Raw genomic sequence first — 16185 nt, forward strand, 5'->3', positions numbered from 1 at the left:
TAAAATCTCTTACATTTTTCTTGATCAGACTTTAATTGTGAGAATTGTGATTATATTGAATATATTATTATTATTAATAATTTAATTTATGTATCTTACTTTTTTAATCTGTTAATTTATTTCATATATAATAACACTATTTAATATCAATATTTCACTATGAACTATTGAATGAATTGCATAAATAAACTTACTTATTAATTGCATGGAGTGGGGCTGCGGTAGGGGTGTGGCAAAGGCAGGCACCACGTGCTACTAGTCATGAAAGAAAGAAGAGAGAGCTCATCATATTTAAGAAGTCCCAACTAATCCAAACCAAACAATTAACCATAAATTTAATTCCATTTTTTATCTACCCCCTCTACGCCCTTCCCATCTTCGTTTCTTTATTTTGTGCAAATAATATAAACAAACCATTTTCCACTTCAGATTTTACACACCTTCACATTCTGCTTTGCTCTCTCTACTGCTATCCTCCCCTCCAATTCTTGAAAAATAATTGACATTCTTCATCAAAGATTGCAACTTTTCTTGAAAATTTGGTGACACCCCACTTCATATTTCTCTGCAATTTGGGTTTTTTTCTCCACTATTTCTGTGTGAACTAGCTGTTTTTGCCAAAAGGGGTATGTTTATTTTGCACTACTTACTTCAAAACAGTGTAAAGGCGCCTCTTTCTTTGAACATTCTTTGATGAAATTTTAACTTTGTAATTTGTCTATATATTTTCTTCTGTTTGCTTTTTCGCTTTCCAGTTTTTCTTTTTTCTTTCTCTTGTTGTTGTTGTTGTTGTTTTTGTTAAGTGTGTATATATTACAGTTTGATTTGATGTTTGATTAGCTTAAATAGAAAAGCCTGTTTTCTTGCAATAGCAAAATATTGGACTGCTATTTGCTACGAATCTTATGATCATGATCTAGTTCACATATTGCACCAAAATTGTGTGGGAGAACCCCGAGGCCTCAGGTTCAAATTCGACCAGAGACGAAAAACACTAGGTGATTTCTTCCTATCTGTCCTAGCCTTAGTGGACAGGATTACTGGTACCGTAGAATTAGTCGAGGTTCACGTAAGCTGACCCGGTACATCACGGTTAACAAAAAGAGAAAAAAATGTAGCTCACATATTTATGGTCTTGTAATAAAGTTGCTTACTTGGTGAGGTTGCTATAATACAGTTGATTTTCTGGGAACTTAATTAACCAAGTTTTTTCTTAATAAGGCTCAAGTTACCTAGTTGGACTATGCAATGAGAGATCAAAAAGTAGTACTCGGGTCACTTGTCTGTCAAATATGTTTTTATTATATTGCAGTCGAAAACAGCCCTTTTTGAAATGTATAGGTACATTTCCTCTTGGTTTCAGGCAGTAAAAACATGTCAGAATCTCAAAGGAGGCCAGCTGTGATTGGGATCAAGAGTGTAAATGGGCACATCAGCAATGGTGCACTTCCATTGAGGTCTCCAATTTCTAGAGCTGAAGTTGCTGAGTTCTGTCATGCCCTTGGCGGAAAGCGGCCTATTAATAGCATCTTAATTGCAAACAATGGGATGGCAGCTGTGAAGTTTATACGTAGCGTTAGGACGTGGGCGTATGAGACATTTGGTTCAGAGAAGGCAATTATGTTGGTTGCAATGGCTACACCTGAGGACATGAGGATAAATGCAGAGCACATTAGAATAGCCGATCAGTTTGTAGAAGTTCCTGGTGGGACGAATAACAACAACTATGCCAACGTGCAGCTCATTGTGGAGGTTGGTAAATATCTTTTTGAGGATGCGTTCTAATGAATATAGTACCTCATTAAACAAGATCAAAGTTTGTAGTAGACTGCAATTTGTCTCCAGATAACTTGCTTTTGCATGTGCATCTGGTTGTACCTATTTACATTTTAAAACCTTATTGTAAAGGGACAGGTACTCTATGCAAAAGGGAAAAAGCGACTACTTATACACAATGTACTTTCGTTGTGTAGATGGCAGAGATGACTCATGTTGATGCAGTTTGGCCTGGCTGGGGTCATGCGTCAGAAATTCCTGAACTGCCAGATGCATTGGACGCAAAGGGGATCATATTTCTTGGGCCACCGGCTACATCAATGGCAGCACTAGGGGACAAGATTGGTTCATCTTTGATTGCTCAAGCTGCAGAAGTACCCACCCTTCCGTGGAGTGGCTCCCGTGTAAGTCTTTATTGTCATTCTTCTCTGTTAGCCTCATAGTGGTCAGTCTGCATCTAATGGACAATTCGTCAATTGCACAGGTCAAAGTTCCTCCAGAAAGCTCTTTGGTTTCTATCCCAGATGAAATATATGCTAAAGCTTGTGTTTACACGACAGAAGAAGCAATTGCTAGTTGTCAAGTAGTAGGTTACCCTGCAATGATCAAAGCATCATGGGGCGGTGGTGGTAAAGGCATAAGAAAGGTCTGTCACAGCGAGTACTGTAAATAACAAAAACAAAGAATTGTAGAATGAATGAAAAAAAAAAAGACTAGCGTAATACACAAGGTATTGATTCAACCTAACTCCATGGCTCTTGTTACTTGATCATTCCAGGTACATAATGATGATGAAGTTAGGGCACTATTCAAGCAAGTTCAGGGTGAAGTTCCTGGTTCTCCAATATTTATAATGAAAGTTGCTTCTCAGGTTCAGCCATCTTCTTTGTTGTTGATCTTAGTGCCCGTACATACTGGAGAGAAAATTTTTAAACATTAGAATCTTTTTTTTTTCTTTTTAAATAACTAGAGTCGGCATCTAGAAGTTCAGTTACTATGTGATCAGTATGGCAATGTTGCAGCTTTGCACAGCCGTGATTGTAGTGTTCAAAGGCGACACCAAAAGGTTAGTTTGTATTTAACTTTTGATTATTGTTTAGATGAATTATAACGACAATGCTTATCTTCTTCTGTTTTCAATGCTGAGGCAAATAGCAGAGCCAACGTGAAATGTCATCACTAATGTGTGTCTAATTTTCTTGAAACTTAGATAATCGAAGAGGGGCCAATTACAGTAGCTCCGCTTGACACAGTGAAAAAACTTGAGCAGGCTGCTCGAAGACTTGCCAAATGTGTCAATTACGTTGGAGCTGCCACTGTTGAGTATCTTTACAGTATGGACACTGGAGAGTACTATTTCTTGGAACTCAACCCTCGGTTACAGGTTGGTGATACTGCCATCTGCTTGAGTGTGCACCTGCGTCCAATTTTTTTCTTGTCATCACATGGAGGAAGACATTGATCAAAATTGGTTATAATTTTTTGTTTTTTGCATTTAGGTCATAATTGTCTCATGTGTGTTTAAGGCGAACTTGTGGGATTTCACTGGGAATGTTGTTGTTGTTGTGTCTAAAGTGAAAACATTAGTAGACAAGAATTAAGTTGATGATGATTCTTAATGTAAAACATTTTTCTGATTGTTATCACCTCCATTATGACTTGGAGCCTTTTTATTTAAGTTACGCCGTTCTCATTCTACTAGGTTGAACACCCTGTAACTGAATGGATAGCAGAAATAAACCTGCCAGCAGCTCAAGTTGCTGTTGGAATGGGGATTCCTTTGTGGCAAATTCCAGGTTTTGTACCAGATGTCACTCTTTTCAGCTTAAGAATTTCAGGTTTCTCCTTTCCCTCTTTTTTAATCTTTCTTCTTTGATTCCATTAGAAATAAGGCGGTTCTATGGAATGGAACATGGTGCGGGATATGATGCTTGGAGGAAAACATCTATTGTTGCAACACCGTTTGATTTTGACAAGGCTGAGTCATCAAGGCCAAAAGGTCATTGTGTGGCTGTGCGTGTAACAAGTGAGGATCCTGATGATGGTTTTAAGCCTACCAGTGGTAAAGTACAGGTGAAGTATCTTCTGAGAAGTCTTACTTTCCTTTTCTAATCCAGTTCTTTTAGTTTGAATTGTTGTTAATTTACATTTCCTAATGTAGGAGCTGAGTTTTAAGAGCAAACCGAATGTGTGGGCATACTTCTCTGTCAAGGTGCGTATAAATTAGATGGAAATAGGATGTTGGGGATGCTTGAATTGTTGCAAATCGTAATAATTCTCTTTCCTTTGCAGTCTGGTGGTGGCATTCATGAATTTTCAGACTCGCAGTTTGGTAAGCTGAACTTTAATCATATAGGGCTATTGTTCTTTTTGACTTATCTTGAATTTTCAGCTGAAAGTGAAGTTATTTTTCTTAATATCAACCTAGAATATTCAGCTTCGATTAGGCAGTTGCTTCTTGTTTTGAGTCCACCAGGGGTTTGACTCAACAGATTATTTACTTTAGTCTCCTCATAGCTGAAAAGAAAAATCATTTTTTAATTCTTTTTTAATCTTTGGGAAACTTGTCTGATTCTAATCATGGATGAAAAACATACCTCAGAAGTATACATTAGGACTAAAAGGTTCTTGAATGACTGAATGGTTCTCTCTTAATTTTTATGCTGACTTCTATTTTGTTTTTCCCTCTGAAGTTTTGACAATTTTATCAAATATTGGCTGGAAATTTTTGTAGTTGCTTACATAAAATGTTTCCACATACACTATCAGATTTGGATAGCATACCTTGTATTTCAAAATACAAATGCCTGGCAAAGAAAATTCTAAAAGTTGATATGTTTTCTAACCTATTGAATTTATGGACTTCTATATCTTAACGCAGGACATGTTTTTGCATTTGGAGAGTCCAGACCCCTGGCCATTGCAAACATGGTTCTCGGACTGAAGGAAATCCAGATCAGAGGAGAGATTCGTACTAATGTTGATTATACGATTGATCTATTGCATGTAAGAGGCTCAGATTAAAAAAAAATCCATGCCCAACTCCATTTGAGTGTTATTTCTCTGCATTAAGTTGGGAATTTTCTGCAGGCTTCAGATTATAGAGAAAATAAGATACACACTGGCTGGTTGGACAGTAGAATTGCCATGAGGGTTAGAGCTGAAAGACCTCCTTGGTATCTTTCTGTAGTTGGAGGAGCTCTTTATGTAAGTTGCCGATGTCATGATTGATGTTAGGTTCGTAAATGTTTTATCTTGGAAATTACTTGCAAAATAATACCAGTGCATCCTGTTGTCATTTGTCAAATTCAGAAAGCTTCTGCAAGTGGTGCAGCCGTGGTTTCTGAATATATTGGTTATCTTGAAAAGGGACAAATCCCACCCAAGGTAATCAGTCTCAGAATGTTTGTCCTGGTCTGAATCCTTACATTTTCGTCATCTCTTTATTGGAATAACCCATCATCCATCTATGTGCAGCATATGTCCCTAGTAACCTCTCAAATCTCACTAAACATTGAAGGGAGCAAGTACACAGTAAGTAGGATGCTGTACTCACTTTTACAATCTACATGTTGCTTCTGGATTTTCATGGTATCAGTAGAGAAGGGAAAAGTTGGCTAATTCTATCCAGTTAACTCTGCAAGAATGATACAAGAAAGTTGTTTCCAGATCTTCTTTCTTAATTCTGTTTCATGGACTGTTAGAAACTTAGTATTGTTGGTTTTGTCTCTTAGATTTATATGGTGAAGGGAGGACCAGGAAGCTATAGGTTGAGGATGAATGAGTCAGAGATCGAAGCAGAAATACATACTTTGCGTGATGGAGGACTGCTGATGCAGGCAATAATCAATCACTCTTCGACTTTTCTATGTAGCCTTTATCAGACACTGCACTATTTTCTATAGTAGCCATAATGTTTTATGTTGTGTATAATTTGTAAAAATAATGTGCGGAAAAGACTGATTGATTCCTTTCACATTCGGAACTTATATGTGGTATCTGAGTTCCTGTTATGACTGCAGCTGGACGGGAACAGTCATGTTATATATGCAGAGGAGGAAGCAGCTGGAACTCGCCTTCTAATTGATGGAAGAACTTGCTTGCTACAGGTACCAATTATAGATTTTGTCCCAATATATTTTATTTATTTAGGAACTGGCACCTTCTTATCATATATTATTCGTTGATTCCAGAATGATCATGATCCATCAAAGTTAGTTGCCGAGACACCCTGCAAACTTCTGAGATATTTGATGTCTGATGGTAGTCATATTGATGCTGACGCACCTTACGCAGAGGTTGAGGTGATGAAGATGTGCATGCCCCTGCTTTCACCTGCTTCAGGAGTTATCCATTTCAAGATGTCTGAAGGCCAAGCAATGCAGGTAACGTGTTTGCAAACAAAGCATTTATATCTCTTGTCTGCAGCAACTTAAACATAAGTTTGTGTGTAGGCTGGTGAACTCATAGCATCACTTGATTTAGATGACCCTTCTGCTGTAAGAAAAGCCGAGCCCTTTCGTGGAAGCTTTCCTATTTTGGAACCTCCAACTGCCATATCTGGAAAAGTTCATCAGAGATGTGCTGCAAGTCTGAATGCAGCAAGGATGATTCTAGCCGGATATGATCATAATGTTGATGATGTAAGCAATTTCATATAAAGATTTGAAATTGATGTACAACGCAATTGCTTGTGGAACATCTTTTCATCTGAATACTAATGTAAAAAAACATTTTACCTAGTACATGATTTAACAAGTCTCTGTTGGCTACAACTTAACAATCCAGGAGGTTCATAACTTGCTAAGTTGCTTGGACAGTCCTGAGCTTCCATTTCTTCAGTGGCAAGAATGCATATCTGTGCTGGCAACACGACTTCCGAAGGACCTCAGAAATGAGGTAAATGATTCGATAATGTTTTTTCCCTCTGTTATTGGAAACTTGTAGTTCCCTAGCTCAATTGATAACACACGGTATCCACAAGCACAAAACAGTCCACAAGTGACCCGCAAATACCCGTAACAAGCAAGACACAAAACGACACAAGGAAGCAAACACAAACTTAATGATAAAGAAGATAAATAACTTGACACAAGGGAAACATGTAAAGTAGTAACTAAAGAGTTTATTAAACTCAAAAATCCCTACAAAACACGTTAACAAGCACCAAGTTCTTACGACGATACAAGAGCGGAGTCCACCGCTCAAGCACCAACGTTTCTAACAAACAAGCAATCACAAGAGATTCCACCCTTGAATGCTATCCTAGTTACAAGTTTTGGTTTTGTGCCTCAAGGAGAGAGGACTTGGTGTTTCAAAAGTTCAAGACTTACAATAATCATCAACTAAAGAACTAAAGACCCAAACTAGTCTATTTATAGACTTATTACAAAAGTAAGGTGAAATGACCAAAAAGGCCCTTTAATGAATGGCTTCAAGTAGGTGCCCTTAGAGTGCTATGTATGGATGGTTTTGGTGTCCATTTAGGTGCTTCTTTGCATTTCATTTGCATCCACCAAGTCTCGGGTCCAACACGCACTCTCTTAAGTTCATATCCGTGATTATTCTTGTATCATCAATGCATGTCTTGCATTACGCGTTCTTTTTGCAGTTGGAAGCAAAATATAAGGAATATGAGGGAATTTCCAGCTTGCAAACTGTCGACTTCCCTGCCAGAATTCTGAGAGGCGTTCTTGAGGTGTGTCCTTTACCACATTTTCTTCATCTTTCACACTAATTTTTGTCGTTATCTCTTTTAGTATTTCAAGTACTTTTCTTCTAACATTGATTTATTTGTCTATCATTCTCTGCTTTGCTTTAGGCTCACCTAAGAACCTGCTCAGGAAAAGAAAAAGGAGCTCAGGAAAGACTAGTTGAACCTTTGATGAGTCTCGTCAAATCTTATGAGGGTGGAAGAGAAAGTCATGCCCGTGGTATCGTCCATTCCCTTTTTGAAGGGTACCTATCTGTTGAAGAATTGTTTAGTGACAATCTCCAGGTTAGTTGTCTTTCAAACAATTGTTTTGTTGTAATCATCCTCTGCATGATTAGATATCTAAGTTTGAGCACCTTTATAGCTTGGAATATAGTTCAGCATCTGCACTTTAAATAAAAGTATAAAGATATTCAACCATTATATATATACATATATTTTTTGTATAAAGTTCAGCCATTATATTATATGAGGATGTAGAATACTCATAGTGAGATACTAGAAATGTGAATTAACAAAAAACGTAATACTCTTGACTTATTCACTCTTAATCCTTTCCATTTTTTTAATCAAAATTTTCTTACTATCAGTATGGTTAACATTTGCTAAATTGCTTCTAACAACGTGGCCCCTTATTATTCATAGACCATGATATGTTGTCAGTATGTACCATGCATACTTTGTGAATCATATCTTGATTTCTGGGTGATGTATCATCTATGTCATGTCAGTAACTTTATTCTTCTATTTTTGTTACTCGTTGAAATATTCATAATCTACTACGACAAAATGGGAGAGAGTTGGAAGACCCCATTAATTCAACTGATGTTTGATTTTTCATTGTTACGTCATTCCAGTGCTGGCTGAAGCCTAAAGCAAGTGCTTTAAGTCCCAAAATTTTGGGGGCCCCGATATTTTGTAAATTTAGTATTTTGTGACATGGCTAATTCTTGTACAAAAATTGTAAATCCTTTTTGGAGTGATACATCATAAATATTCATTATTTTCATTCTCCTATAAGCGATGTTATCTTTTAAAAGATTCTGTTCCCAAATCATTGACACAAACATGCTGGGAAAGTCGTAGCAAAAGTCTTAAAATAATAAGATTTCAAACTCAACAAATAAGAGATTCTTTATTGAGGATTAACAAAAGTTTACAATCAAAATATACATATCTTGATGTAACGATAGATTGCTAAGAGGTCTTATTTCTTTTTTCAATAACATGGAGAAGAAAGATTTGCAACTGATATGATTTTAATTAGGATATTGCATCTTAGACCAACATAGAACTTGAATTTCATGAGAAATGTATATTATAGAAATAATTTATGAGAATGATGATAATGAAACCACAAACTATCTTGAAGAATCTTTTATAGTTGATTACTTCTTGCACGTAGTAGACCTATCCATTTTTCATTTTGAAGTTCATGAAAATATTTTTGCCTTGTGGTTTCCTATTTAGTGAAAAAAATTTGAGATCATCAGTTGATGAGAGGTTGAGAAACAATTTCTTTAAGCTTGAATGTCTTTAAAACACGACAATCATTATGATATAGATAGTTTAGATTTATTTTCGAATTAAAAGTGTCTAGAGAATAATACAAGTAGAAGATAATACTCTATAATCAATATACTCAATCAGATAAAAAGGCTTTATTCTTTTCCAAATGCCTGTATTGATTGCAGAATAATATTATGTTAACAGTTTCCTTAGCAGAAAGGAGTTTTCAAATTAAAATTAATAGAATCTTACATAAGATAACAATGTCTCAGGAGAGATCAATTATTTGTGACTTTGCATCTAAAAAAGTTAGAAAATTAAACTTCAAATAAAAATGATAAAACAAAATATATTTTCTTAAAAAAAAATTCAAGCCTCTAACTGAAGTTTCTCTTTAGGCCCCCAATCTTATTTGCCGCCCCAGTGTCAATCAGTTCTGATGTCTTCCTTTTTTCAGGCTGATGTGATTGAACGACTTCGACTTCAATATAAGAAAGATCTCCTGAAGGTTGTCGACATAGTGCTTTCTCATCAGGTATCAGCTAATTAATTGTTCATGTGTTCACTTTCCTTTCTTCTAATGTTGTTTAAGCTGGAAAATATCCAGTGTCAATAATGTTTTATTTTACAGGGTATTAAAAGTAAAAATAAGCTTGTACTTTGTCTGATGGAGCAACTGGTATATCCCAATCCTGCAGCATACAGGGAAAAACTTATACGTTTCTCAGCACTCAACCATACAAATTACTCCGAGGTTGGTATTGCATATGTTCTTCAATAAAGAGGTTGGTACGCCGTACTTAAGCTTGTCCTGTCCTGTGGAAATTTGAGAAACCATATTGTTCGTATTCACATCTTTGAAACACATTCTTTATAATTAAGCCAGGACTTCCTGGAAGTTCTCTAAGATCAACACTAGAAGCAACTGCTCTTGTCATTTTCTCCTTGGTTCCTGACTTCATGCGAACTTTTTAATTTGCTAAGAAGCTTTTGTAAGGCCATTGTTTATCATTGCTTACGAGGAGCGCGATGGATAGTGAGAATTAACATTGGTGGATCCAAGATTTAAACTTAATGGATTTAGTCTTTATGATTCTTTGCACGGACACGTGCTCCCCCTGGGGAATACCTAGTCCGAATCCTCCGTTAGATCCTTCTGTGTGCTCTCTTTCTATCTCAAAAAGAAAAAAAAAAATCGGAAGATTCCTCATCTTCTTTATATTACTTATTAATGGCTCATCATTGGATACCATTCTAGACGATCACCTAGTATGATGATTATTTGACAAGATCATTTGAGTCTCATCATTAGCAGTTTCTGTATTCTTTAGTGGGTTTAACAGAATTTCTAAGTCTTGGTTTAATTTTACAGTTGGCACTGAAGGCCAGTCAACTCCTCGAACAAACTAAACTGAGTGAATTACGTTCAAGTATTGCCAGAAGTCTTTCTGAGCTAGAGATGTTCACTGAAGAAGGTGACACTATGGATACTCCAAGGCGGAAAAGTGCCATCAATGAAAGAATGGAAGCTCTAGTGAGTGCTCCTTTAGCAGTTGAAGATGCACTTGTAGGCCTTTTTGATCATAGTGATCATACCCTTCAGAGGCGGGTTGTGGAGACCTATGTTCGTAGACTCTACCAGGTATTGTATTCAAAGTCTTAGTTTTACTTGTTTTGGCGCATCTGTATTTTAGAAATATGATTAGTTTCTTTATCTGACTTGTTATATCTACTCCAGCCTTACCTCGTTCAAGGAAGTGTGAGGATGCAGTGGCACAGATCTGGACTAATAGCCACATGGCAGTTTTTGGAAGAGCATGTGGAAAGAAAAAGTGGATCTGGAGACAGTGTGACGGTAAAACCGTTAGTTGAGAAACACAGTGAGAGAAAATGGGGAGCCATGGTTATTATCAAATCTCTCCAACTCTTGCCAACAGTATTAACTGCTGCATTGAGGGAGACAGCGCATGACTTGTATGCAGAGATGTCAAATGGATCCGCTCCACCAGTCAGTCATGGTAACATGCTACACATTGCATTGGTGGGCATCAACAACCAAATGAGTTTACTTCAGGATAGGTATTACAATTGTCAACGTTATGGTTGAGCTCGCAGCTCACTGTCTACCGCTAAAGTAATTTTTAAATTAGATGTATGGATAAAGCTTGAGGCATACAAGTAGATCCATTAATAAGAAGTAATAGGATAGACCTTCTTTATCTGGCATGGATGAATCTTTTGCATGTTTACCTGGTCCAATGATTAGCGAAACGGACCTATATCATGCCTTTCCCTTGCTTATTGGAATACCATTTTTGCAGTGGTGATGAAGATCAGGCTCAAGAGAGAATTAACAAGTTAGCCAAATTTTTGAGAGAGAAAGATGTGAGCTCCAGCCTTAAAAGTGCAGGTGTAGAGGTTATCAGTTGCATCATACAGAGAGATGAAGGGAGGGTGCCTATGAGGCACTCCTTTCACTGGTCAGCAGAGAAGCTGTATTATCAGGAGGAGCCTTTACTGCGTCATCTAGAGCCTCCTCTATCCATTTACCTTGAATTGGTTTGTATTTTGTTTAAATTCATCTCCTCCTGTTATCTATATCCTATATTACTATTGGTGTTTCTTTTCTCTGGACCATGGGCTGATCTAAGGTTCATAATTCCCCTGAAATACAGGAAAAGCTTAAGGTCTATGATAATATAAAATATACTCCATCCCGAGACCGTCAGTGGCACCTCTATACTGTTCTAGACAAGGAGCCCCCAACCCAGAGGATGTTTCTCAGAACACTTGTAAGACAATCAACATCAGAGGACAGTTCACTTGCATATCAAGGATTAAATCAGGGAACAATTCATTCCCCTTTGGCTTTGTCTTTTACTTCAAGAAGCATTTTGAGGTCCTTAATATCTGCACTGGAAGAGCTTGAACTTAATCTCCATAATACGACTCTCAAAGCTGACCATGCTCATATGTACTTGTATATTTTACGAGAGCAAGAGATAGCTGATCTGTTACCGTACCACAAGTCAGTAACTTGTTTGTCTTTATGCTTTGCTATTAAGGACAAAGTTGGCAGATGACTCACTTCTTGACTTTTTGCAGGAGGACAGACCGAAATAATGAGCACAAAAAAGTGGATGTTCAGAAAATCTTAGAAGAGCTGGCTCATGAAATTAATGCATCTGTTGGTGTGAGGATGCACAAGTTAGGCGTTTGTGAGTGGGAAGTTAAACTTTGGATATCATCTGCAGGGGACGCAACTGGTGCTTGGAGGATTTTGGTTGCAAATGTGACGGGTCACACCTGCATTGTGCATGTAAGTGGAATTTAGCATGTACGTGAATTTCTTTCAATGATTTATTATCTGATCCGAAACTGGCTTGTGTTGTGTTAGAGAGCACTCATCAGCCAGCCATTTCGGCTTGGACCACAAATGGTCACTTTCTTTTATCAATATTGTCGTTTTTCTCTCTTCTATTATCTTTTCTGGTAGATAGTTTAAAGGTAATCAATCTTATGATAGAAATGGTGCATAGTTCTGTATTAGCACTCTGGAATTTTGGACTAACATATGTTGTTCCGCTTTATTGACTTAAACCATTAGCTGAACCTGCATTCCAGCGAACACACTAACGCCTCATGGCTAATTCATTCCAACTTCATGTATTGGTTTTTGCCATAGAAGACTATTAACATTGATACCGTGCAATTGGAAATTGAACTCTCAGATTTATCGAGAAGTGGAAGATACAGGTAAACAAAGAGTAGTGTATCATTCAGCCGTTGGCAATGGTCCTTTGAATGGCATGCCAGTTACAGCACCTTATCAACCTTTGACTGTGCTTGACCAGAAACGGCTTTTGGCTCGCAAGAGCACCGCCGCTTACTGCTATGATTTTCCTCTGGTAAACATCTGAATAAAAGTAGAAATTATGCTGATTATTACAATCTGGATCAATATCAACATCCTATAAAAATCCTTGTGCAGGCATTTGAAGCAGCATTGGAGAAGTCTTGGGCCAGTCATACTCCTCTAACCAAAAAGCCCAAGGACAAGGTCCTCCTGAAAGTCAGTGAGTTAAGTTTCGCTGACAAAGAAGGAAGTTGGGGTACTACTCTTGTCTCTGTGGAGCGCCAGCCAGGATTCAATGATGTTGGCATGGTGGCATGGATTATGGAAATGTCTACTCCTGAATTCCCTATGGGAAGGAAAATTCTTGTTGTGGCAAACGACGTCACCTTCAGAAATGCATCTTTTGGCCCAAGCGAAGATGCATTTTTCCAAGCAGTGACTGATGTAGCTTGCGAACAGAAAATCCCACTTATTTATTTGGCAGCAAATTCAGGAGCTCGTATTGGTGCAGCTGAGGAGGTAAAGTCTTGCTTCAGAGTTGGATGGTCTGATGAATCGAACCCCGAGCGTGGTTTTCAGTATGTATACTTGACTCCTGAGGATCATGAACGTATCAAATCTTCTGTCATGGCACATGAATTGAAGTTGTCAAATGGAGAAATTCGATGGGTGATAGATACCATTATTGGAGAGGAGGATGGCCTAGGTGTTGAGAACTTAAGTGGTAGTGGAGCCATTGCAAGTGCTTATTCTCGGGCATATCATGAAACATTTACGTTGACATATGTGACCGGGAGAACTGTCGGCATAGGTGCCTATCTTGCTCGCCTTGGTATGCGGTGTATACAGAGGCTTGATCAGCCAATTATTCTTACAGGTTATTCTGCACTTAATAAACTTTTGGGCCGTGAAGTTTATAGCTCCCACATGCAACTTGGTGGACCTAAAATTATGGCAACTAATGGGGTTGTTCATCGAACCGTCTCTGATGACCTCGAGGGGATATCAGAGATTTTAAATTGGTTGAGCTTCGTTCCGCCGTATTCTGGTGGCCCACTTCCTATTTCAACTCCCTTGGATCCTCCAAAGAGACCTGTTGAGTACTTCCCAGATACCACATGTGATCCACGCGCAGCCATCTCCGGCCTCACAGATGCAAGTGGAAAGTGGTTGGGAGGCATTTTTGACAAGGATAGCTTCATTGAGACACTGGAAGGCTGGGCAAAGACTGTTGTAACAGGCCGGGCAAAACTTGGAGGTATCCCTGTTGGAATAGTTGCTGTTGAGACCCAAACTATGAAGCAAGTTATCCCTGCGGATCCTGGACAGCTTGATTCTCACGAAAGGGTTGTCCCTCAAGCAGGGCAAGTATGGTTTCCTGACTCTGCAACTAAAACAGCTCAGGCATTGATGGACTTCAATAGAGAGGAGCTGCCTCTTTTCATTCTTGCCAACTGGAGGGGATTTTCAGGTGGACAGAGGGATCTCTTTGAAGGTATTCTTCAGGCAGGATCAACCATTGTCGAGAACCTCAGAACATACAAGCAGCCTGTTTTTGTTTACATTCCTATGATGGGTGAACTCCGCGGTGGGGCATGGGTGGTTGTGGACAGTAAGATCAATTCAGACCACATTGAAATGTATGCAGAAACCACAGCCAGGGGAAATGTCCTTGAGCCAGAAGGTATGATTGAAATTAGATTCAGGAAGAAAGAAGTGCTGGAATGCATGGATAGGATTGACCAACAGCTTATCAATCTCAAGTCAAAGCTTCAGGAGGCCAAGAGTGCAGGGGTATACGCTAATGTTGAGGCCTTAAAGGATCAAATTAAAACCCGTGAGACACAGCTTTTGCCGGTATATACACAGATAGCTACAAAGTTTGCGGAGTTGCATGATACTTCGATAAGAATGGCGGCAAAGGGAGTGATCCGAGAAATAGTAAATTGGGAAACTTCTCGTTCATTCTTTTACAGACGTCTACTTCGAAGAGTTGAGGAGGAGATGTTAGTCAAAACTGTGAGGAATGCTGCGGGTGACCAGCTTTCTTACAAATCTGCTATGGATATGGTGAAAAACTGGTTTTTGGGTTCTAAAGAAGGCAAAGTAGATGCTTGGTTAGATGATGAAGCCTTTTTCTCGTGGAAGAATGACCCCATGAACTATGAGGAACGACTACAAGAATTGCGGGTGCAAAAGGTACTAATTCAGCTATCGAAGATTGGTGATTCTACATTGGATTTACATGCCCTACCGCAAGGTCTTCTTTCCCTCCTACAGAAGGTTAGCAATCAGATTCTCTTCCGTAGCATTGACATTTTCAAAATTTTGCTCCCCCATCCATTTTACCTTTACCTAAAAGTTTCATGTTTCCATGTGCAGGTTGAGCCAGCAATGAGAGAGCAATTGATCAGTGATCTAAAAAAGGTGCTCAACTGGTTAAGCAGCTCGTAACCTGTAGCAATTATTGTCTTCCATTTGCTCCTGCTTCTCGGACAGTTTCTGCCAACCAGTGGATCCGCCTAAAGCAGCACGGTTAGCACTCAATCTATTCCACGATGATTGTTCTCTCCACTATTGATAATATATGGGAAAAGCTCGGCAGAACCACTGGTTTAAATTTGTCTCGAGAGGTGTAAATATTAGCATCTTGAGAGCGTGCAGGATGTACTCTTCATTTGTTTGAGCAGAAAGATTCACGGCGTTATCAGGCTCCTTTATTGAAATTCCTGCAGGTGTGACCCTTCATGTATATTTGAATTGTAATCTTATAGTCTGTCTAACAATTGGTTAGCCTTGGAATTTATTTATTGAATGTCCAAATAAAATATGAGCTGTAATTTATGCTCTTATTTAGTTTCTATATAGCACTGAGTTTCTCTTGCTTTCCTTTGGAATTTTTTTTCCTATTCAATCTCTGGTACTTGCATTGGAGCTCACGATTAATCCAGATTCGTGCTGCGAAGAGCTCATTTGAGCAAAGTGCTCCCTATAGGATTTTTGCATTGGAGCTCACAATTAATCCAGATTCGTGCTGCGAAGGGCTCATTTGAGCAAAGTACTTCCTACAAGGATTTTTTCACACTCAGGACTCGAAGTCGAAACCTTTAGTTAAGGAAGGAACGTGGAGAAGCCCTATCCGCTCTACACATAGGCTGCGGTGCTTTCCTTCGGAATTGCCACACTTGACCATCTCCTTTGTCTCTTTCCACTATTATTTAGTGTTATTCACTGATATTACTAGCTTGTAGCAAGAGTGCCAGGTTCTTCCCGAACTTTGGTCAATGCCTTAGATTTTTACGAGTTCGGAATCAAAATATGTCATAAAATT

General features: G+C 38.4%; 1 protein-coding gene across 1 annotated transcript; it reads left to right on the top strand.

The window, feature by feature from the left end:
- The first annotated feature begins 322 nt into the window (after nucleotides 1–322).
- LOC107850244 (acetyl-CoA carboxylase 1) lies at nucleotides 323–15717 on the top strand. Its single transcript, XM_016694644.2, has 32 exons — nucleotides 323–626; nucleotides 1364–1752; nucleotides 1974–2180; nucleotides 2261–2422; nucleotides 2555–2647; nucleotides 2747–2842; nucleotides 2987–3160; nucleotides 3479–3572; nucleotides 3662–3849; nucleotides 3938–3988; nucleotides 4069–4108; nucleotides 4658–4782; nucleotides 4867–4983; nucleotides 5089–5163; nucleotides 5254–5310; nucleotides 5511–5615; nucleotides 5799–5885; nucleotides 5970–6161; nucleotides 6231–6419; nucleotides 6565–6675; nucleotides 7388–7474; nucleotides 7598–7774; nucleotides 9456–9533; nucleotides 9630–9752; nucleotides 10371–10640; nucleotides 10737–11077; nucleotides 11320–11557; nucleotides 11674–12026; nucleotides 12104–12317; nucleotides 12730–12906; nucleotides 12990–15137; nucleotides 15237–15717. Exons 2-32 carry the CDS (start codon nucleotides 1375–1377, stop codon nucleotides 15306–15308), a joined length of 6819 nt encoding a protein of 2272 aa, XP_016550130.1. The 5' UTR covers nucleotides 323–626; nucleotides 1364–1374; the 3' UTR covers nucleotides 15309–15717.
- Nucleotides 15718–16185: the final 468 nt, after the last annotated feature.

This window comes from Capsicum annuum, chromosome 12 (assembly GCF_002878395.1).
Source record: "Capsicum annuum cultivar UCD-10X-F1 chromosome 12, UCD10Xv1.1, whole genome shotgun sequence".
NCBI classification, from domain to species: domain Eukaryota; kingdom Viridiplantae; phylum Streptophyta; class Magnoliopsida; order Solanales; family Solanaceae; genus Capsicum; species Capsicum annuum.